General features: G+C 42.2%; 1 protein-coding gene across 1 annotated transcript in view; it reads right to left on the bottom strand.

Annotated features, from left to right (window-relative positions):
- Window positions 1-988: 988 nt before the first annotated feature.
- Window positions 989-23,774, bottom strand: part of NDOR1 (NADPH dependent diflavin oxidoreductase 1) — a gene marked incomplete in the record, with an annotated part of 478,408 nt that continues 455,622 nt past the window's right edge. Inside the window, 1 exon segment of the mRNA XM_044058525.1 lies at window positions 989-3,751. Coding sequence (XP_043914460.1) covers window positions 3,607-3,751 — 145 coding nt within the window.

Here is a 23,774-nt window from a genome sequence, read left to right as displayed (position 1 = left end):
TTTCCTTTTCTGTAATGTTTCATCATAAACCTTGTTCACCTCATTTCTTGGGTACCCATTATTAATAAATTCTTCCCTCATGTCATTAATTTGTTCTAGAATTTTATTGTTTTATGTTTTTGTATGATCATCATGATGTGGAATCTGTTTTCCACAGGCAAGACAGTTATTAAATTTCTTGGACATTCGTTAAAGCAAGAAAAAAGGGAGCCCAACGGGGTACTTATCTGAGGACATCTTCAACTTTAGAAGTCGGAATACAGAAGCCGGACCAATCAGGTTCGCTCAATACACGTTCACCGTTTACAATTTTCGATCATGCGATAGGAACCCGATGTTACTACTTTAGAAATAATATGCATTCTGTACTCACGGTAGAAGTTTCACTTATTTGAAGCAAAATTTTATAAGCTTGCGACACAACTTGGACACTTGTTTAGACAAAGAAGCAATAACATTTATAATAATGTATTTTACATACTTCTTCTGCAACTAGGAAAATATGAGTAATCCTGTAACAGCTGCAGAATAGCATAGCAATATCCTTGGGAAATGCAAAACATATTAACATTCTGCAGTTTTGCAAACTGTGCACCACAAACCAAACTGAAAGCACTACAGTCCTTGTGTTGGTATTAATCTATTTCTTAACGGTGTTGAGTTTGTTCTTCTAATGCCAATATACTGATGTCTATTCCATGTTCCATGTATGAAACTACAGAATCAGATGGAAGAGCAAGACATCAGGATAAAGAAAACCATAAAAAATGCACTTACCTGCACCCTCAACTCTAGCTCAACAGCTTTTCAGTAGTATAATAAACTTGCTACTTTATGCAGAAAGCATGATTTTTTTCCCTTGAAACAATTATAGAAAAATTCTCCCTATGAGAATACTTGTCTTAGTTAACACAACACAATGCCAAAAATATGCACTATCAAGTCAGTTTTGATAAAGTCTGATCCCTAAAACCAAAGCACTCAATCATTTTACTTTTTTTTAATTTTTATTAAAAGGCTTTTGGAACTTTTTTACTGGATAGGGTGATGGTACAGTTTTAAGATTCTATTTGACATCTATTAACACCTGTAAATTTACTGAGGTTTTTGTTTTATTCACAGAAAAACAGAGGGAAAAACAGTGCTCACCAGTTTATACTTGTATTCTTAACACCTGAGAGAAGAGAAAATTGTCTTTTGTGGATGCATGGTACTACAGATCTATCAGCTCAATTTATGGTGCTATGCATCATAACCCACTGTTCATTTCCCACAACTCTTAAAAGAAGACAGCAAATCCCAGGGTACCTACTTATAAAGTGCAATACCATCCCAAGAGAAACGAGACAATGTTCTTTGTATTAAAAAGAAACAAAAGCAGTGTTCGGCGCCTCAAAAATGGAGCCAGCTTGCTGGTTTGAGCTTTGACTTTGCTGTCATTTAACACAGTCTAAATAGAAAGAAACTGAAGATTAAGCAAAACCTGTTTGCTGGCATGAAATGAATGGCTGTTACAGAGTGGAGTGTTAACTGCATGCTGTTTTATTTATTGCACTTAATTTCTTACCAAACAGATCACTATTACGCTCAGAATGCCAGTCCAATGCTTCTCCCTCCAAATTCCGTCCCAGAGGATCCCTGATGTTTTTGCTGGTAGGGTCTCCTTTCCAGAAGTCCTGCTCTTTGGGGGGGGGGGGGCTGTCTCCTCCATGCAGGTTCCAAGGGCTAGATTCCCCACCGGGCAAGCAAGGGAAATTGGCATGGCAGATAAACCAACAACTGCACAATGACAGATTTTCCTACAGTCTTAAGTCCCCACATGCTCTCGTGTACCTGTAGACTGGGATGGGCTAGGAAAAGCTATGTGCAATGTGTACCTGTGCCCAACCACAAACGTGCCTTTCCAGCTCTCTCTTGCCCCCCCCCCCAATCAACATTTCTGAGTTACAGCCTCTAACAGGGCATACAAAGTGACATCTAGCACTGTTCCCTCCAGCAATACAGGCATGTCCATCTTCCTCGTCACTCTGTCAAGTGCCTGAGACACTGCTCAAGCTTGGGACACTTGAGCCATAGTTAGGGCTTTATCCCTTAATGCCAACTGAGCAACTGTTTATTACTTGACTGTTGCACCTTTTCTTCCCTGATCTTCACTAGAAGATGGGCTCTGCCAAATCAGATTACCATAGTTAATAAACCAAAAGAAAGAAAGAAAAATAAATATTTCAGTAAGCAGCAGGCAGTTACCACCACTAAAGTGATACCAGACATTTAAAACTCCTCAAACCACCACAATATACGCAGTATTGTGAACTCCAAGAAAAACAATTATCTACACTCCCCTTCTGACTCCTGCATAGCATACTGTAAATCAATACATTTTACACCACATATACTCAAGGGGCAGTAACATCAGAGGAATGTTTATAACCGTGTCAAAATAACTATAGTAAATACCACTGAATGCAAGTGCACTGATGAACAATACCTGTAAGAGTCTAAAGTTCTGTCTTTCATGATGAAGTGGCCCATCTGAAGTCTGCAACTGTCCTAAGTGTGACTTGTACTAATATTATGAAAGCACTAGTTTACCTTGTGTATGTAAACCCAATGCACGCAGCAATCTGCTTCTAAACTGAGTACTGCAATACATAATGTATAAGGAAGTGCTCTAAAATGAGTCATGGGCATCACTGAGGTGGTCTCCCCTGATGGCACAGGGTAATGACAAACCAAATGGCCAAAAAAAAAACACGGTCAATGAAGTAAAATGCTTTGCCTAGATTACAGGGCTGGTACAAAATATTTATGACATACTGGAATATACATGTAAAATCTTTCTAAAACAAGTTCTCAAATTTTTGTACTATTGGTGTCTGCAGTTAAGCCTGATGTTATACACTCATCTATAACTAGAGGCAAGGAATGGACACAAAGCTGTGACACGATCTTAATTAACAGACACAGTTGCAGTGGTTCATACAGGAAAAATGTTGATCCTACAACAAACTTTGAACTTTCAACAGCAGCACTGCAGGCTAACGGACATAAATACCCAATGCTGCTATGTAAACACCCTGCCTTCAGGAAGACTGAAGGAACCAAACTGGGAAAGAGCAGTTATCACATCTCACTGAGCTCCATCCAGGGCAACAGATACAGTCAAGGTTCTAGTATCATAAATTATGCAAGGTCAGAGTACACAAGGAATATAAAATGTTTGTATACTCTTATTTATGGAGCAGTTAGAAATATGGGGGAAAGATTACCATAGCTGGAAATATTTTAACAGTTTAGGAATGGTACGGAGTACAACATATACACACATAAGTGGCCAGTAAAAGTCAGAATAGATAAAAATGCTTTTAAATTAATACTTGTGTGATTTCAAACAATTAATTAGCATACCCTACCCTGAAAAACGCTAAAAAGCTTAGTCCAGCAATAACAGTGCTCACCAGCCCCTTGGGGGGGGGGGGGGGGCTAAGACTGCGACGTGAATCCTTGTGAAACTGTACAAAACACGGGCATTTTCTTTATATAAATAAGGACAGCAGGACATTGCCAGTTTTCTGAAATAGAATAATAAAGGCGTCTGTAGCTAAATTATGACCATGTTTCACACTGGATACGTCCCATTCGTTCTAGGTCCTTGAAATATTGTTCAGACTGTGAGGCAGAGAGATGGCCTTCTGTCTGGAAAACAACTTTCAGAGCATCCATCACTGCAGCTGGCATTTGTTTGGCATTTCTAGAAGGGAAGGAACAAAATACAAATGTGTCTCACTGCTTTCAGTTAATAATAAAACTCAGTTCAGCAAATTAATATTGTTAAACAGCCATTACAGAATAAACAGATTATACTAGATGAATGTAAAGTACATTTCAGTGTGTTGCACTTACCATAATGGCATATGTTCAAATTCCTCCCTGCTGTAGTAGCCTTTGGTTACTTGGGTTGCATCGGCTCAAGATACAACAACCATCCATGTCTTCAAAAAGCTCTGGCTCTTACATTTGGATTGCTGACTGGCTAGCCTCTTGGAGGGAAATCATCAGTCATGATTCTAGACAACTTCAAGACTTTCTTGCCCAAACAAAAATAGAAAGCCTACTCATACTAAAACCCCCAAATTACAAACTTTTTATCTCATCAACTAACTACACACAGCAGCAGGAGACGAAAGGTGGATGTGACTACTGCAGCAGTGAAGAATTTAAAAATCTACTGTTGTGTTAAGTGCAACTTAAACAGTACTATGTTTACCATTCTCACTGTTGCAGTAGCCTTTGGCTATTTGGGTTGATTACCCACACTCATCCAACCCAGGTGGGGGAAGGATAAGACTCCAGGAGTCACAGGAGAATGGTCCTGGCAAAGCCAGACATGGAAAAGGTATCCAGTATGCAATGCTTTGTAAATGTATGTACAGATGACCATGTAGTTGCCTCTAGAATACTTTGAGTCCATCCCCTTCTAATATGCCATCAAAGAACAATGCTTGATTAGAATGTGCCTTAATCCTGGCTGAAAACGTTTTACCATGGTGGGAAAAAAAAAATATATAGCAAGGAACAACCAATTGGTAGTGTCTGAATTGTCACAGATTGTCATTTTCCAGTCCCATAAAAATAATTTTTCCAGTCCCATAAAAAGAATTCCACACATGCACAGATTTTCAAAAGTACGGACAAAATAATCACCAGAGTTGCAAAAGGATCACCAGTGTATTTAGAATCTATTCTCCCTGTCTTTCAAATTCTGACAGAAATAAGGAAGACAGATGGCTAGATTCAAGGTATACTCAAAGTAGTACGGACACATATGGAGGATTCTGTCTACAGATAACCCTATATGCAAGGAAAAACAAAAGGGTTAACTTACCACGAATGGTTACAACCCAGAAATTCTCATGCAGATTTTGTAGCAATAAACCAGCTAGTATAATAAAAAATGAACAAAAACAACCAGAATATCTGGTTTAAACAGACAAAAATAACTATCTCAATAAAAAATAAAGATCCCAACTAAGTGAATAACTGCTGACCTCTCATATCAACATAAAATTCTATTTGTAGAACAGCTTAAGTCGGAAAAAGTCGAAAATGAAGAGAAGAATCCACAGGCAGACATGCTGAAATGGCAAATAAATACCCACTGCCAAAGCAGTAAGCAAGCTTAGGATAGTAACTCACACAAATGTTTAAGAAACAAAAAGAATCCTGGATACGACCTGGTTACAGGTGAGGCACCAACTAGAACATTTTCTTCACTAGTTAACATAAGATTTCCTAGCAGCAGATTTCTTGCCACCTTTAGAACCTTCTGTACATTCTCATGAAAGAGCTGCATAAAATCCCCTGAATCATCCAAGCAATCAGCTGAAGCTGTCAGAGACTGGATGCATCAAATACCCCTGGGTCTTGTGAGTAAATCTCAGCTGTGAGGAAATGAAAAAAAGTTGCGTCTTACCATAACTTGGCATCTGTGCTGTCTGTCTTCATTCCTCCTCATGATAGGTTATTGGATCCAACAGTCTGATCTTGCTCGGCGAAATACTACAGACTTGGATGAGACTCTCAATCTTCTCCCTCTTACCCATAATGCCCTATATCCACCCAAGTACCTCCGATAGAGTTTGCCAATTCCAAACATTCAGCATCCACACATTAAAGGAATGGCAGAAGAGACTCAGGCATAGGACATAAGAGTCTCTTCATCATCCAGGTTCCTCTAGAAGAGAGGCAGGGAGATGGTTGGGTGGGAAAAGTCGGGAGGAATGAAAGAAGACAACACAGATGCCAAGTTATGGTAAGACATAACTTTTTAATCTTATGTTGTCTTCTTCATTCCTCCTCACGATAGGGTCAGAATCCCCAGATATGCAATTCCTGGGTGGCCCCCACAGAAGGATATGCCACAGCACCATTGTACCGAAAGAGGCCCTGCTCCTGGATATGGTATCCAGCTTGTAATGTGATACAAAGGTATGATTGTTAGACCAAGATGCTGCCGCACAAATGTCAATGGAAGTTCTGGAACAGAAGGCTTCAGAAGTAGCCATAGCTCTGGTGGAAAGACCCATAGGTGGTTTGATAACTGGATGGATAGATTAATTATTATTTTCGGTTGTGACTTTCAGCATAAAAGATGGACTGGTATGTAAAGACACACTGTCTTGATGAAAAAGAATGTAAGGAGGTTTGGAAGATAAGGCCTATAATTCAGAAATCCTCTTAGCAGAAGTCAAAGCCACCAAGAGGGCGGTTTTCCATGACAGAAACTTCATATCTCAACTAGCGGTGGTTCGAAAGATCACTGGGTGAAAGCCTGTAACACAACACTGAGGTCCAAAGGGAGAAATGGATCCTTAATTGGTGGCTTTAACACAAAGCACCTTTCATGAAAGATTTGCAAAGTCGAAAGGTGAACAGAGAATGGGACTGACTTGCCATATGAAAATGAGAAATAGCAGCTAACTGTACTTTGATAGTGGAGAAACTAGCAATGTTGTCAAAAAGGGTGGTAAGAAATAGCGAAACATCTGAAACCGGTGCTGAAAAGGGATCGATGTTCCTGCTTGAGGCCCAAATAAATCTCTTCCATTTACTGTTGTACACTTTTCAGGAGAAAGCCTTTTGCGAAGTTAGAAGGATTTTTCAGACAGGGGATGTAAGCCTGGACTGTCTCACTAGGTTTGGAAGTGGAAAAACCAAGCTGTCAATTTGAGGGCTCCAAAGTTCAGATGCTGCATCCCTTACGGGTGAGAAAGGAGATCCTGACTTGGCTCCAGAATCCAAGGAGGATAGATCTTGCTGCATTTGTTGTTGAGGGGAGAGGCAAAGAGGTCGCAGCAAGGTTTACCCCAACGGCTGAAGATCATGTTCACCACTGACTGACTGAAGGACCACTTGTGTGGAACCAGAAGCAATCTGCTGAGTCTGTCCTCCAGATCCACTGACTGAAGGACCACTTGTGTGGAACCAGAAGCAATCTGCTGAGTCTGTCCTCCAGATCATTGTTTTCCCCCCAGGATTTGCATTGCAACTAGAAGGCAGTCTGAAGATATCGCCCATTCCCACACCCTCATGGCCTCCCTGCAAAAGGGGTAAGAACGGGTTCCTCCTTGTTTGTTGATGTACCATACAACAGCCATGTTGTCCGTGTGTACTGCAACAGACCCCAAGGGGAGAATGTCCTGAAAGGCTTGCAACATTAGGACAACAGCTCTCATCTCTAGGACACTGATATGCAACCTGGTCTCTGTGAGGGACCATGTGACTTGGACCATATTCCCACTGCAATGCCCCCATCCCCACCCAAACTGGAAAGCGTTCGTGGTCACAGTGGCTATAGAGGGGCTGTTCAAGAATGATCCTGCATAGAATGACATCTGTTTGGATCCATCAGCTGAGGTGATGCCTGCATATGGGAGTCAACCTGATGCAAAGGGAAAAAGGCTGTCAAAGGATGGACCATTGTGTCGCTAACGTCCACTGAAAAACCTGGATGAAAAATCTGGCTAGAGATGCCAACAGAATGGCTGCAGACATAAACCTTAGGGTCTGCTGAATCAAATGAGCCGAGGGGGCTGTTGGGTTAACGGTTCCTGCACCTGATTTCTCAGGATAGCTATCCTTGTGAGAAGGAAGAGAAGCTATCTGATCCCTTGTATTGAGCTGCGTACCTATGAATTCCATGTTCTGTATCAGAGTCAGATTGGATTTGCTTATGTTTATGGTGATTCCCAGGGAATGTGGTAACTGGATTAAGTAATCCCCCAGCTTTGATTAGCTGATGCCCTGTGGTAAGAGCCAATCTAAATACAGAAACATCTGGAATCCCTTGAGCCTCAAGTGAGCCAATACCACTGCCATGCATTTGAACACTCAGGAAGCTGTTCTGAGCCCAAAGATTAGTGCTCTGAATTGGTAGTGATTGGCTCCCAGACGGAAGCGCAGATATCTCCTGGAGCACCCATCTATTTTGATGTGATAGTATACATCCTTGAGATCTATCAAGCACATCCAGTCGTCCTTGTGCAACAGTGAGAGAATGGACTGAACCGTAACCATAGAACCTCAACTTCTTTATGTATTGTTTAGTTTGCTTAGATCCAAGATGGGTCTTAGGCCCCCTGTCTTTTTCGGTACCAAGAAAAGCGAGATTAGGTTCAGAATTCCTCTCTGTTCAGTTGGGACTTCTTGGATGACTCTCTTTGTAACAGTTGTTCGATTTCCTGTGCTGCCCTGTTCCATTTGACTGGGTGGCACATAGGGAAGGCTTCTGGAATTTGTGGGAAAGAGAAAGAATGAGATGCAGTAACCTCTGGATATTACACTGAACACCCAATGATTCTGAGTTAGCTGGGTCCAGGCTTCTGAGTGCAAAGTTAGTCAGCCCCGACTACCTCCAGAGATGGACAGTCAGGCAGCACTTCAGGAGTGCTGGTAGGGCTTTTCAGGAGGAGGTTCCCTAAAGCCCTAGTTTTGCAGACCCCCTATGCCTCTAGACATGTCTACCATCAACCCCCCCCCCTCTGCCTCTAGAGGAGGATTCCCTGCATGGGTCCTGGAAAGGTCCTTGAGATTTGATTTGCAAAACCACATTTTCTTACCTCCATGTTAGTTCCTAGAGAAGGACTTCGGGGGGGGGGGGGGGGTATAACATTTTGTTCCAACAGCAGAAAGGGCCTTTCTATCCTTTTTACTGTGGGTTAAGTGTGTCCCGAACTGATGGCCCAAAAAGGGAAAAGCCATCATAAGGGGCATTCAGAACGACACCTTAAAAGGTTCTGCAAAAGCACATGGCTGCATCCAGTCATGCCTCCTTAGGGAAATTCCTGAACTGGCTGCTCACAAAGTCCCCTTCATGGTAGCGAGACTAACCTCATCGATGAGCTGGCAATAGACGAGAGAGTGGTCAGCTTGGGAGAAACTTTCTTAAATTCCTCCGCAGGCATGGACTCAGAAGCTGAAAGCTGCTTGATCAGATCCCTGTTGCAGAAAAGAGGAAAATCCCAGGATGCAAAAAGCTCCCTTACCAGCCTCAGTAAGAAGCTGAGATCCCTCATGAAATCCTCCAAAGCTAGTTAAGAAAATAAAATTGCCAAAGATTCCAAAGACAACCACAAGGCATTCTATAACTATGTCAAGAATCTAAATGGCAATGCTCAAATCTACTCTGAGCTACAACAGAATGGTATTAAATATACTGATCCCAAGGATATTGCCAATATCCTGGCAGATCGATTCAGTGCCAACTTCACCCCCCTCTCACCCCCTAAATGGCCCATCTCAATACCGGAAGACTGCCAAATTCCAGATACAACGGCCATAGAGGTAATAAATGCACTCTCCAAAGCTAAGAATACAGCATCCATGAGACCAGATGACATCCCGGGCTGTGTACTACATGAACTACAAAATTAACTGGCACCTCACCTAAGTGTCATGGTTATTCATAGCTTCACCTCAGGCTTCGTGCCCACTGAGTGGTGCACAGCTACAGTTATCCCACTCCACAAGGGGGGATCCACCTTGGATCCCAGGAACCACCACCCCATCAGTCTGACGAACCTGATCTGCAAGGCCATGGAACGTATTATCATGGAACTTATAAACAAAGACATTGGCAACCTTCTAACACTGGACCCCACCCAGTTTGGGTTCATGAAGGGTCAATCTCATCTCCTGAACCTGACTGGCATCTTTGAATCAGTCTCCAGAGCCGTGGACGAGGGTAAGGCGGTCCGCACAACCTATCTGGATCTCGCCAAGGCCTTTGACACCATCCCCCACTCTGGAATCATAGTTAAATTTACTAAGTTGAGCATTAATCCCTACGCCACTCGTTGGGTTAACAAATGGCTTACTGACAGAACCCACACTATAAAAGTAGGTGACTCCGAATCCAGCTCCAGCCAAGTGGAGTACCTCAGGGTTCAGTCCTGGGACCACTCTTGTTTGGCATCAACTGAAGTACAGGCCAATACTAAGGGAATCTGGCTAACAAAGTTCACAGATGACTGCAAACTGGGAGCCATTACTGAATCTCCAAATGATGTGGATACTCTACAAAAGGGCCTTACAGAAACAGATGCTTGGTGCCAGAGCCATGGCCTCCAGCTCAATGCCAAGAAATGTATAGTTATCTCCTTTGGGAAAAAAACATGTACCCGTGAATTACCACATAGGTGGCAGTACACTAAACACCGAAAGTGTGATAAGAGACTTAGGGACACAGGTGGGCAGTGGTCTCACCTTAGATAACCACATTGCCACAACAGTCAGGAAATCTTTCTATGTGGCACACCTCATCTCTAAGGGCTTTTCATCCAGAAAAAAGGAGGTCATTGTCCCACTGTACTCATCCATCATTAGACACATTATAGAGTACAATGCCCCATTTGGTATGTACCTACCTCTCAAGACACCTGCAACAACTGGAAAGGCCGCAGAAATACCTCATTAAAAGAATCACAAGCCTAAAGCAGATGCCTTATGCTGACCACCTTAAAAAACTCTATCTATACTCTGTCGGATATTGTCTACTCAGAGGCGATCTCTGCTTAACATACAAGGCCATGTCAAACCCATAGCTGTTGGATATGCTACACTTAAAGAAATCCCAATCCCTCAGAGCCACACACTCCAGGGATCTAAACCTTGTCATCACAATAAACAAAACATGCAGCAGGGATAGGTTCCTGACCCAGAGACTCCCCAGATTCTGGAAGAGACTGCCCATACTTGTCAAGCAGAGCGCCTCTTTGGCCCTCTTCAAAAGGAACCTTGACGATTGGATGGGAGAAGAACTTCACCCCGGGGATTATGCCAGTCACCCTGCTAGACAGGGGTCCAGGGAAGTAAATAGTGTGGAAATAGCCAGGGAATTGTTATGGCTGGGCTTGTATAAGCCCTAGGGCAGTTAGCCTAGTACCAACCTATGAACCTATGTAAAATAAAAAAGGAGTAAAATGAGCCAGGTAGTTCAACAAACTCAGTGCAACAGTGGCCGAGGTATATACGTGCTTCCCACTCCTGTCCGGTGCTCTAGCCTCCTTGTTAGGCAGATGGACATTAGCCATTTCTTCTGCCAGCTCTTTCTTAGTGGCTGCCGCTACCACAATGGTATCAGCTACTGGACCCTTAACTCTAGTGCTTTCGGTTTGCAGGGGGACCAGAAACCTATCAGGTCATTTGGGTATGGGCTCAATGGTGTCCAGTTCCTTCCATGCTCAGTGAGATACTAAATCCACCAGGGCATCCACTGGTGTTTGTATATATAGTATGTGTGTATCCATATGTATACATGTGTGTGTGTGTATATTTATACACACACACATACATATACATGTGTGTGTGTGTGTGTGTGTGTGTGTGTGTGTGTGTGTGTGTGTTTATGTCACCCAAGACGTACATGGGCCTGTCCCAAACACCTCTAAAAAAAACTGACTCCTCAAAAGGAGGAGGTTGGGCAGACCACCCACTTTTCTGCTTTAGGATCTCTAATATGTCCCCAAAGGAAACCTCTTCAGATGGGGATCAGGGGGATTTTCCTCCTCATCGAAGTCAGTATCCTGAGATAAAGGCTCCAATGGGGAGTCAACATGTCTCTTTTTGCATATCTTCTTCTGAGGGACCTCCTCTGCTAGATGTTCTGAGGAAGTATCGGAAGAAGGGTATCCCTCCTGAACTGGAAAGCCACTCGGAACAGGAAGACTCATGGCAGGATGAAAGCGCAAGGCCTGGATCTGACGTAGGCACAGGGGTGGATTGAGGAGCCTGTGCTGCCAGATCTCCAGCTTGGGAGAAAACTCTCTCCACTACCTGAAAAGCCGAAGGACAAAGAGAAGCCCTTTCCATCTCTCCCAGAGCTGAAATCACCAAGGAAAAATGGCCATGATTCACTCTGGATCCACGGCCTCCAGAAGGGATTGGACCCGAGCTGTTGAATGCTGAAGCGGATAAGGGTTGGGACAGCTCCAAAAGGACGGGGCCAATCCCAGTCCCCTGGACCCAACACCACAGCTTTGCAACTCGCTCTACTCAGAAAAGGCCAGAACAGGGCTCATCAAGGGTATCCTCAGCATTGAGGAAGGGAGCTTCCTCATTGTAGAGCCCAACACACACGAAGTCCTGAATCCTTTGATGCTGAAACTGATCAGAGAAGGAGTCTTGATGGTAAGGCCTGTGTAGCTCATAGATCCGGCAGGCGATGGAGCCAAGACTACCCCATCTGGATCTGGGCCTTTAGGAATCTCCACATCATAATGAACATATCCACCTTGGACCAGTTTCTAGAGGAGCTATATGAAACTGATGAGGAGGCTGGAAATGCTTGGACTTGGAGGACATGCAGGAGACCTCGAAGTCCTAGGATCCGGAGGTGCAGGATCTGATGTAGGAGCCGACTGAGCGGGAGGTACAGTGATGACATCCCATGGATCTGTAGAGACTGCAGTATCTGACAGAGGGTAAATTCTGATTTCTTGTGCTTCTTAGGGTCGAGAGAGTTACTTGGAGAAACTGGAATGGACCGGTTTTTCAATTCTTTCGCTCCCGGACAGGAAGAAGCCACAGAAGGGGTCTGAGCCCTCTGGAGCCGAGGAGGGAAGACCCCCTAAGGTTAAGCTTATTCTGACAGTCTGCTAAAGCTAGTGGGTTGAAAGCACAGATGCTGCACTCCTTTTTTAGGTGGTCAGCACCCAGACAGTACATGCATTCCTTGTGGGCATCCTGGTTGGGAATTTGATGCTTACAAGAAGTGCAGCATTTAAACCAAAGTACCAGTTTGCCCACCATGCCTAGGTGAAAAAACATGCCAAAAAACAATGGCCAAACTAACACTTTCTAAACCTTCAACTATAAAAACTCCAAATTCTAAATACTAACTTTAACCTTAAGCTTAAGCTGTAAATTTAACTTTAACAGTAAACTAAATGCAAATAGAATTAACCTGCCTTTTTTTGTTATATAGGGCGAAGCAGATGCACACTGCACACACTCAAAGAGAAGAGGGAGGACTTACAAATCTGCAAAAGGTTGAAGAGACAAAAATACGATTGAGAAATCTACCCAAAGCTTGAGAAAAGGCTGATCTGCATCCAGTTTGCTGAGCGGCAAATGAGATCTGAGGTACTTGGGAGGATACAGGGCATTGTGGGTAAGAGGTTGGAGCTTGAGAGTCAGATCCATGATTGTAGTATGTGGCCGAGCCAGATCAGAGGGTTGGATCAGAGACCCTATCATGAGGAGGAATGGAGACATCAGATCCTGTGATAATTGCCTCTGGCCAAATCCATAAGAAGGGAGAAACAATGCTGTGTGGGCCAAAAGGAAGTCCCCCAAAATAACTTTTTGGGAGAGTCATCTGAATCTTCAGAATGACCCTGCACATCAAGGGAAATTGTGGAAATGTATACAGAAATAATGCCTACCACGAGCCTGCCCGCAGAGAGTCCTGGTTTAGAATTTACTTAGTTGTCAGTTTTAAAAGGAAGCAAACGGATTTATTTGAGGTATTCCCAATAACTGAATTCATTCCTAGAAGACCCTCTCATTCAGTTTCCATTTGTGAGGGTCTACCCTGACCCTGCTAGGTTTGCCCACCACTATATTTTATGCTGATAGTATACAAGATACCTGAAGGGTATACAGTGATGTACAAGCCAAGTCTCAAAAGCCTGTTTGCATTACAGGTGGTAAGACCCAGTGCCCCCACCCCCCATTTATGTACTGTGGTAGTCTGTAAGCACCTGTAATGGTCCCAGGGATCACAGGTTTTGAAGAGATTCTATAACATGGTCAATAGCTAACCTCTCTCTACCATTTATATGCTTTGATATGTCTGCACTGTCTCATAGGCCTTTCACCTTTATCAAATAAAAAGAGCTCCCTAAGCAGAAAGTGCAGCATCTTATTGCCTCCACCAATACAGTTCTTTCTCCATAAATCCCAAAACTTGAATATGAAATTCCCAGAGGACGCGGATGTAGGCTCCAAATTTTTTTAACCACTGAATTTTTCTCAAATAACCTGGCAAGAGGAATCATACAAATAATAGAAGCCATAGACCTTAGAAACCTGAGAAATTCTCTGACTAGTCTCAGACTGACTGGAGAAGATCAGGAAAGTTTCCAGATACACATTCACATTTGTGTGCATTAGGAATGCCTTTACAGAGTCTTACTTATAACACAGTTTAAAAGCACAATCCTGTGTGAGAGTCAAGGAAGTTTCTGAGCATTTACCAGGGTTCATAGACTGGTAAGGAGTAAAGAAACCCCTAAGGACCCCTGACTTGTGGCAAAAGACTGCAAAGGTCAGCAAGTCATCTAAAAAAGGAAAATGTGAATGTCTTGCAATCTGCAATGAGCTATCCATGGAGCAAGACACTTTGTAAATGACTCAGGAACTCTACCCAACTCAAAGGGTAACACAGAAATAACATATCCCACACACAGAACCTGAAAAATCTTCCGAAGTTTGTGATACGAGAATATGATAACCATCTTCTAGGTATAACATTACCATAAAACACGAGGAATGGCTGGTAACACACTCTGAAGGGAGAAAATTTTGAATGTTGGTACTTTCACAAACCAGTTGGGAATAGAAATCTCCAGAACTGGTCTCCAGGTAGATCATTCTTTGAAACCAGAAACATGATTTGTATGATTCCTGGGTTAAGCATGTGTTGGAAGAACCTAAGGAAAAAAACTAATTTGGAATGTAGAGAGAAATTCCCTTGAATGGAGTATTGGGAAACCAGTGCCAACTGTAACCAGTATTAGTACCAGAGAGTCTGAAACAATATGGTGCCAAAGAGAAAGACTGATAGCTTGTCAACAGGACAGACATAAGAGATGTAGGGAAGGGGGAAGGAATGCTGGTGCAGTCATTATGAAGATGCAGTTTTAAAGGATTCCCGATTATTGTTTCTCTCCTGCTATTTACTTTGTTTTTCTTTCCTATCTGCCAGAAGATAGAAGGAATTGATTATTTTTGTCTTCTAACAGCTCGAAAAATCATTTCCTTAGTTACATCCATTTGACCACCCAGTATTTATGACAGAACTCTGTAGGGAATTTTTAAAGCCTGCAACACACTACACTCCCAAGCATATGATCCCAGTTGCATCTTTCTTCCCAATCACACTTCCAACATTTGCCATCTACCCGAGAAGAAATTCTTTGGTGTTTGCTGGAGGTACAAAATACCTATTCAAACACTTCCAAGAAAAAAAAACTTAAATCTTCTAGATTTTGTTGCATACTTGGCAGCCATACACATGCCCTCCCACTGTTTCCTTGTGAATTGCTTTTCCAATCGCTCTTCACAAGCTTTCTAACTTCCTCCGATTGATTCCCATCTTCATTGTGCAATATTTTATATTTTTAACAGCAGCTGCTGTTATAGATTCAACCGAAAACTCTACAAGAACAGGTCTTTCACTCAGGAATCCCTATACATTTCTCTTTGCCTATAACTCTATTAATCCCTGATAGGGAAGGCAGTCTCTAGTCTGCAGTCGAAATGTCTTCTTGGTCTCTTCCTATTCTGTTACCTTTCCCCCTCTAATTATTTCCTCCTGTAAGAATAGGATCAACATAAATCCTACATAAATACTGTATTCTCTTTGCATAGACCTAGAAATGCAGTGATATTAAAGCAGGCCTGCCTATAGTATCACTTTATACTTCACATTTTACATGGAGTTTCATTAAGTAGCTTCAATGGAAAGAAATGTTTCAGTTAAGGATACAAATGAACTTGGTGAAATACCCTTCAGGATGAAGTACTAATAAGGATGAAATGTGCTAACACAAACAGCGGAGCATTTTGGAACAAACAGATCTTATTTAGATGGTAACAGGCTTGGGCACCAAGGTTAAAGAGGCATATAGAACTTGTAGGAAATTTACAGAGTTTTAGTATTATGAGAGATGCTTTCGAGTCAGATGTTCATTTCAATTCAGCTTGACATTCAGGAGATTGACTACAAAAGTCGGTTAAATATCCAGCAGTTCAAATAGGCAGCAGTGAGCCGAGTCAGAAGTCAGTAAAGTCCAGAAACTATATTTACATTAATGAAAACTAGAAAAGGCACAAGAAGGTGTAGGAGCTGCAGTCAATGCAAATACATTTTAGTCTGTCAGTGAGTCCAACTTAATAGTTTGAAATCAGCTGTCTTTGCACAAGATGGAAACTGTTTAACAGACAGGAAAATATACCTAGCAACTTGTTCCATCTGTTCAGCTTTTTATGTTGGAAAAGCAGACACAACTAAGACCATGTAAATATGAACAAAACTATCACATTCTAAAATGTAATCAAAAGAATGCCCTTTACACACATTCAATGGTATGTTCTGGTTTTAAACACTTTATTTTTGAAAAAAATAACACAACCCTGGGGGGGGGGTCCATGGAAGGAATACACTGAATTAAGAGAATTAATATGGCAGCTAAGGTTGGGTTCAAAACATTGCCCAGACATTAATGAATGTACTTCCCTAGTCCCTGATTTAAAGCAAACAGCCAACAATCTATGATTTATTCTTGTATAGGTCAACTTGTAGTTTAAAAAATATGTATGTATTTAATATTTTAGATTTATTCACATATTTGATAATTTTTCACAAGTGTTTTTACATATCTTATTATATTCCTTATTTGGATTTTTTACAATAATTTTTTAAACAATTTGTGTATTTATGCATTTAATATTTATTTGCACAACTTTTAATATGACAGTATTAAACAATTAGTTTATTCTGCCAGTTTTTTAAGATTTCCGTTTAAATAAGTGGGCTTTTTAAAGCAATTACTTTGACTCCATTATCTTATTAATGAATTGATACACAAGCACTGGTTACGATTAGCTTATTCTGAAGAAGTCTGTGTTTTACTGTGGATGAAAAGCTACTTGCAAATTAAAGGCTTAATCTACTGAACTACTCATGGTGCTCTTGGATTATTTGATCGAGTAGGAGTTTCCTTTCTGGGGTTGTTTTTTCTGCTCATACCAGGTGGAATTTAGCTTTGTTTTTGTTTTCAGAAACTATAGAAAACAGTACAGTTTGCCTTGATTCTGCCAGTACAAAGAAAAGGAAATTACTGTTGTGTACACTTACCATAAATGTAGATGTTCGAGTGTATTCACTGTTGCAGCACTACATTTGGGTAATCTGCTGGCAGGTTGCCCTCAGTCGGCAGTGATTAACAAAGTTTTGGGTCCTGCGTCGGTTGATGTCCTTTCTTCTGTGACGTCAGGGGTATAAAACATGCAGCCAACACCATTACATTAGTTTTTCTTGCCCCAGATGTCAGGTGCCCCCCAAATGGGGAGCAAATTAAATTAAACACAAAAGGTATACCTCCAAAAAAAAGCAAATACACAAAAAAGGGCTTTTATGCATAGTGAAAGAAAGTAGAGGTATAGCCAGAGAAAAGTAGGGGGCTGGAGGGAGGGCAACCAGGACTGCAACAGTGAATATACTCAAACATCTACATTTATGGTAAATGTACACAACTGTATTATGTTCTTCGTGTTTCACTGTTGCAGTCATTACATTTGGGTAGATTCACAAAGCTATGGTTGGGTGGAGGGAATTATACAGCATTAGGACCAGCTACAAGGCCCTGCAGGACAGCAGTGGCAAAGCCAGCTCTGGATTTAGAGAAAAGTGGTAAATGGTAATGTTTGGTGAAAGTATGAACTGAGCTCCAGGTAGCAGCTTCTAGAATTTCCCTGGTAGGAACACCTCTGAGAAAGGCTGCTGAAGTAGATGCAGCCCTGGTGGAATGGGATCCGATCCCCTGGGGGATAGTTTTTCCATGGTGCATACAGCAGAAACAAATACAATGGCTTATCCATTTAGAAATGGTTTGCTTTGAAATGGCCTTTACTTCTGCCCCTGCAGCAAATGCCACCAACAGTTGTTCAGATTTTCTTTGAGATTTAGTCCTGTTTAAGTAAAATCTAAGTTGTCTGTGTACATCCAATGAATGCAGAATCCGCTCCCCCTTGTTCTGTGGATTGGGAAAGAAAGTTGGCAAATGAATGGTCTGATTAAGGGCCACACTGGATACCACCTTAGGCATGAAGGATGGATTGGTCCTGAGAGATACCCTGTCCGCATGAAAAATGATGAAAGGCTCCACTGCCATAAGAGCCTGTAATTCGGAAATCCTTCTAGCTGAAGTGACTGCTAAAAGGAAAGCTGTTTTCCAGGAGAGAAATTTTAAGTCTGCAGTAGCAGCTAGCTTGAAAGGAGGGAGATTGATTTTCTCCAATACAAAATTGAGGTCCCAGGCAGGGGTTGGAGCTCTCCTGGGTGGTCTTAAGTTTTTGGCCCCTCTGAGATACTGCTTTAGCAAAGGATGAGGGAAGAGGGGATGTTCTGTGTTGTAATGAGCTGAAGCATGGATTTTTATGGAAGAAAAGGACAGGCCCTTGTGAAGCATCTCAGTTAAGTATTGCAAAATCTGTGGAATGTGGGGCACTGCTGTGCTTATCCCTTGAGAATGATTCCAGGCACAGAATCTTTTCCATTTGTCAGCAAAAGATTTTCAAGTACTAGGTCTTCTCGCCTCTAAAATGACATCCGTCACAGGTTTGCTGAGGGATACTAAGGGTGAATTTAGGTGATTAGCCACGCTGCAAGATTCAAAGTTTGGAGCTGTGTGCAGAGTTTGGTTGTTCTGCTGAGACAGTAAGTAAGGTGTCTGAGGCAAGTGCCATGGTGGAAGGTGCGTCACACTGCGCAGGAGTGGGTACCAGTGTTGGCGACGCCAGTCTGGAGCAATCAAAATCATTTTTGGTTTGTCCTGTTTGACTTTTAGTAGAACTTTGGAGAGAAGTGGCAGAGGGGGAAAAGGCATAGACTGATGGAGGTTTTTCCAGCTGAAGGACAGAGCATCCACTTTTCAGGCTTTTTTGTGATGAGTTCTTGTGGAAAATTTGTCCAACTGATAGTTCTGGGGTGAGGCAAAAAGATCCAAGTCTGGGCTCCCCCATTTGCGTGTCAACATGTTGAAAATCCGTGGTTCCACTTTCCATTCGTGAGGATCCATGAGATTTCTGCTTAGTTCATCTGCCAGAGTATTCAGCTTTCCTGGCAGGAATTGAGCTTGGAGTTGTACTTGACAGGTCAAGGCCGTGTTCCACAATGCCATGGCTAGTCTGCAAAGGGGGTAGGAGTGTGCACCCCCTTGCTTATTTATGTACCACATAACCGTGGTGTTGTCCGTCTTTATCAGCAATTGTCCTGGATGAAGGTAGTCCTTGAAGGCTGTCAGTGCATTCTGTACAGCTAGTATTTCTTTTTGACTGATATGAAGGTGCATTTGATTTGGGCTCCATTTGCAGTGAATGCACTTCCCTGTCAGATGAGCCCCCCCCCCCCAGCATAGTCTGATGCATCTGTAGTTAGGGTTTGGGCGGCAGGGTGTTGTGTGAATGACAGTCCCTTGTTTTGGTGGCAGGCCTCTGCCCACCAAAGGAACTCTAGTTGCAGGCAAGGTATGATAGGAATCATTGTTTCCAGGCTGTGACAATGTTGACTCCATACACTTTTTAAGTACCACTGAAGTTTCCTCATATGCAGTCTTGCACATGGAATTAGAAGAATGCAGGAGGCCATGAACCCCAAGGCTTGCAGAATTTGTCTTGCAGATAGCAGGGTTTTTGTGGCCACCTGTTTGAAGACACCAAATGAATTTGCTTTTCTGGCATAAGGAAAGCCACCTGGGCAGTTGTATTCAAGCTTGCACCCAGGAATGTAATTTTTGGAAAGGTACCAGTTGTGATTTCTTTTCGTTTATAGTGTACCTTAGACAAGTTAGAACCCTTTTTACAAACGCCAGATGTTTTAGAAGAATGTCCCGGTTTTCTGCCTGAATTAGACAATCGTCCAAATATGGATATATTTGAATATTTCTTTGCCTGCAAAATGCAATTACTGGAGCCAGGCACTTTGTAAAGACCCTGGGCGCAGTAGATAAGCCAAAGGACAGTGCAGAGGAATTGGTAATGCAAGTAGCCTGCTTTGAAGTGGAGGTATCTTCTGCAAGATTCCCTGACTGGGACATGCAGGTAAGCCTCTCTTAAATCTAGAGTTGCCAACCAGGCATCTTTGCCTAGCACAGGAAAAAGTCAGCATCTTGAATTTTGGAATGTCCAGAAAGGTGTTTGAAGTAGATGAGTCCAGAATTGGACACCATGATTTGTCTTTTCTGGGTACCAGGAGAAGTCTTTACTAGAATCCTTGTCCCTTTTCCTCTTCTGGTACTGGTTGAATAGCCCCCATGCTCATGAGGGAAAGTACTTGTTTCTGGGCCTATGCCCACTGATTTGGGGGCAGGGCTGGCCATTCGTTTGGAATTGGCAACGTGTGGAAATGAAATCTGTATCCCTGGGATACTATATTTAAAACCCATTTGTCCTGGGTTATAAGTTGCCAGTTTCTTGCACGAAGAGCCAGTTTTCCCCCCAAAGGGGCGGCTAAAAGGTAAGTGCTTGGTAAGTGTAAAGGGAGTCATTGAGACTGCTTATCATAAGGGAGATGTCTTGTTTCCAGATTTGGAAGAGGAGGCACCCCATTGTTTTGTTCTGAAAGTCCCTTGGGACTGAAACCTGGTGCCTTTGGAATGTCTCTGACTTGAGTGGCTCTCGAAGGAACTGGAAAGGACCAGTTCTTAGTAGGCCAGTGCCTACTAAATCTTGGAGGTTGCACTTGTAAGAAATCGTTCATAGTTTGCATAGATTTAGCTTTATCTTCCATCTTTTTTTAGAACTCCTTCAGTCATATTACCAAAGAGACGGTCCTGTTGTAAAGGAGCATCCAACAATTTTGCTTTAACAAGATCAGGCAGAGTTTGCTCTGAGCCAAGCATGCCTTCTTTGCACAGACCCAGTTACAGCAGCCTTGCAAGAGGCCTCCAAAGAATCAAAACCACACTGCAAAGTATGTTTTCCAACTTGTTAAGCTGAATGCAATAGATCCTGTAAATCTTTATTTTCCACAGAGATTAACATAATTTTCTTTTTAAGCAGTCCCATGATATACTGTTGATATTTAAGCATATGAAATTGACAGTTTAAAGCCCTGATTGCCAAGGTTGCAGAAGTGTACACCTTCTTACCCCATCTATCCAGCGCCCTGGAATCTCTATCAGATGGGGTAGGATTTTTAGCAGTAGAAGTCTTAATGCCCTTGGGACCCTGAAAAATGGTTTCAGGATCCGCAACAGGATTTGTGAAAAGGAATTTGTGGGAGTCAGGAACCCTGTAGTATCTGTCTGGCTTACAAGGAGCCAGAGGCAGAGAATCGGGAGCCATACTAGATTCTGAAAAAGCATCAACAATGTCTACAACAGGAGGTATAGCCAAAGGCCTATGCTGAGGAAGAAGAAGAAAATCCCAAAGTCTCTTTTTAGACTCAGAAAAATCCTGACTTTCCCAGTGGAAATGTTCCCTTAAGGTATGCAAAGTTTCCCCAAAAGAAAAATCCTCAGGGGGAGAAGCAGAAGGAATGGAATCTTCTGCATCAGAGTCCTCAGAAGTAGGTATAGACAATTCCTGCTCATTAGAAGAATCAGAAGAAATAGAATCCTGTTCAAAAGATTCATATTCAATATCTTGCGTAGGCCTCTTAGAAGGGGGGGGGGGTGACTACCCCCGATCAGAGTAATTAAATCTTCAGCCATTTTCATAATTTATTTCTTAGGCATAGGGTCCTGCACATGTGGCCTAGGCTTCAGTTTTTTAGACTGAGGTCGAGATTTTGATTTTCGCCTTAGTTTTGAAGATGGCGGCCTAATATACAAATCTGTAGGCCTGAAAACACCCTCAGAAGCCGGTGCCTGCACAGCGACTCCGGACCCATCCAAGGTAGAGGCATCCACGGGTTCCATAAATGAAGCATCTCGTGGCATACCGGACTCCAAAAGGGTCTCAGTAGAGGCCTGCGAATCAGAATTAGCGGGTATCAGTGGCTGCGAATGCGCCTCACTGAGTATCGGCAAACTGGTGACTGGCTTAGGAGAAGCGTCATCGGCAGTTTTTGACCTCAATGGCCTGTCTTTTTCTTTGCGTTTTTTAGGTATTCCGGTAGTCGGATTGCTAACCGACGACATTTCTGGATAATTAAAGCGTGAGACAAAATATTTAGAAGCAAAAATGTACAGACGTTTAATAGTGTGTTGATTAAATAAAGCACAGAACCGACAGCAAGGTACGTTGTGGTCAGGGCCTAGGCAAGGAATACAGTACAAACGGAAATCCTTAGGAGGTATTTGCTTCCTACAAGTAATGCAATTCTCTTTTACTGACATCGGTAAGGAGCAAGAAAAAGTTTCCCCAACGGGGTACTTAGCGTTTTAGTTGAAGACTTCAGATCTGAAACTCGAAAACGAAAATTTCAGGAGTCTGCCGACCGGCTCTTGCAAACTGCTTCCGCTTCGGGCACTGCGTGGCAAGAAAGACCAATGTAATGGCGTCAGCTGCATGTTTTATACCCCTGACGACCTGACGTCATGGAAGAAGGGACAGCAACCGACGCAGGACCCAAGACTTTGTTAATCAGGCCGACTGAGGGCAACCTGCCAGCAGATTACCCAAATGCAATGACTGCAACAGTGAAACACGAACAACATCAATTCTGAGATCAGAGTTACAACAGATAGTGTAATTCATTTTTCAGAACTATAGAAGTTTTAGTATTCAGCCTGTTTCAGTTTATCATCACTTTTACTTGAGACTGCACCAAAATAACACTTGTTTGGATCTTGTTAAATTACATTAACATCTAATTTATGCTGCTACTAAATAATAAACCACCTTTAAAAAACTCTAACGAGTAATTGCTTTTATTCTGACAGGTATAAGATTTGGCACAAAGGAGAAACTGAGATATCTGGCACTAGTTCAGCACAGTTCTGGGTAATTAAAAGATAGTCATATATTACAATTCATACAGCTCCCAATACCTTGGTTTCTTTGCCAGTTTTCTCCAATAAATTCCAGACCCCTTTCTTGCCAATTCTCTGTACCCCAAACTGCAGTCATCCCTATCAGCAAAATCACCTTTCTCTAGTCTCATGGTGGCTTAGTTCTTAAGAATGCTTTCTGCTACTTCATGTATATAATATTCAGTATGGCTGTTATTCTCCTTTATGGATCTGCATCTAAAATCCCACATTCTCCTTATTTCTTCAATTTCGCCTGTTTCATCATCCCTTTCAACTATGAATTATAGCTTTCTGCTTGTGTTATGTATGTGAACCTTAACTGTGTAGCTCTAAAATATGCCTTTCAATCATGTGATCCTAAACCACCTTGTTCTGTTGGAAGGTTCAACTTATCCCACTTCTCATTTGCCTGCTTCCCCACACCTCCACTGGCTGATAAAAATAGCCCTGACCTGAACATTTCACTGCTTCTATCTTGCTATCCATATCCATAAACAAGCGCTTCCAGTTTCTCATTTTTGTATTAATCTTTTCCTTTGTCTCTTCCCATACATCCTTAGCTGCCTTAACAGAATCCTTTTTAATCCACACTCCTAAATACTTAATTTTATAGTGTCCCCATAAATACATTTATTGCTGGACCAGTGTGTGTATATATACATATTTTATAACTATAAGCCTTTATCTTCATTAATTTTATATCCCAAAAAGACGTGAAACTGTCTCAAGATGTTCCATAATCCCGAGATGTCCTTTTCTGGTTTTATCTGGTACAAAATAATATCTGTAGAGAAA

The sequence above is a fragment of the Protopterus annectens genome, chromosome 16.part0 (genome assembly GCF_019279795.1).
Source record: "Protopterus annectens isolate FY-2018-M chromosome 16.part0, PAN1.0, whole genome shotgun sequence".
Lineage (NCBI taxonomy): Eukaryota > Metazoa > Chordata > Ceratodontiformes > Protopteridae > Protopterus > Protopterus annectens.
The sequence above is the reverse complement of the archived record's forward strand: the minus strand, read 5'-3'. Positions and strand labels throughout refer to the sequence as shown.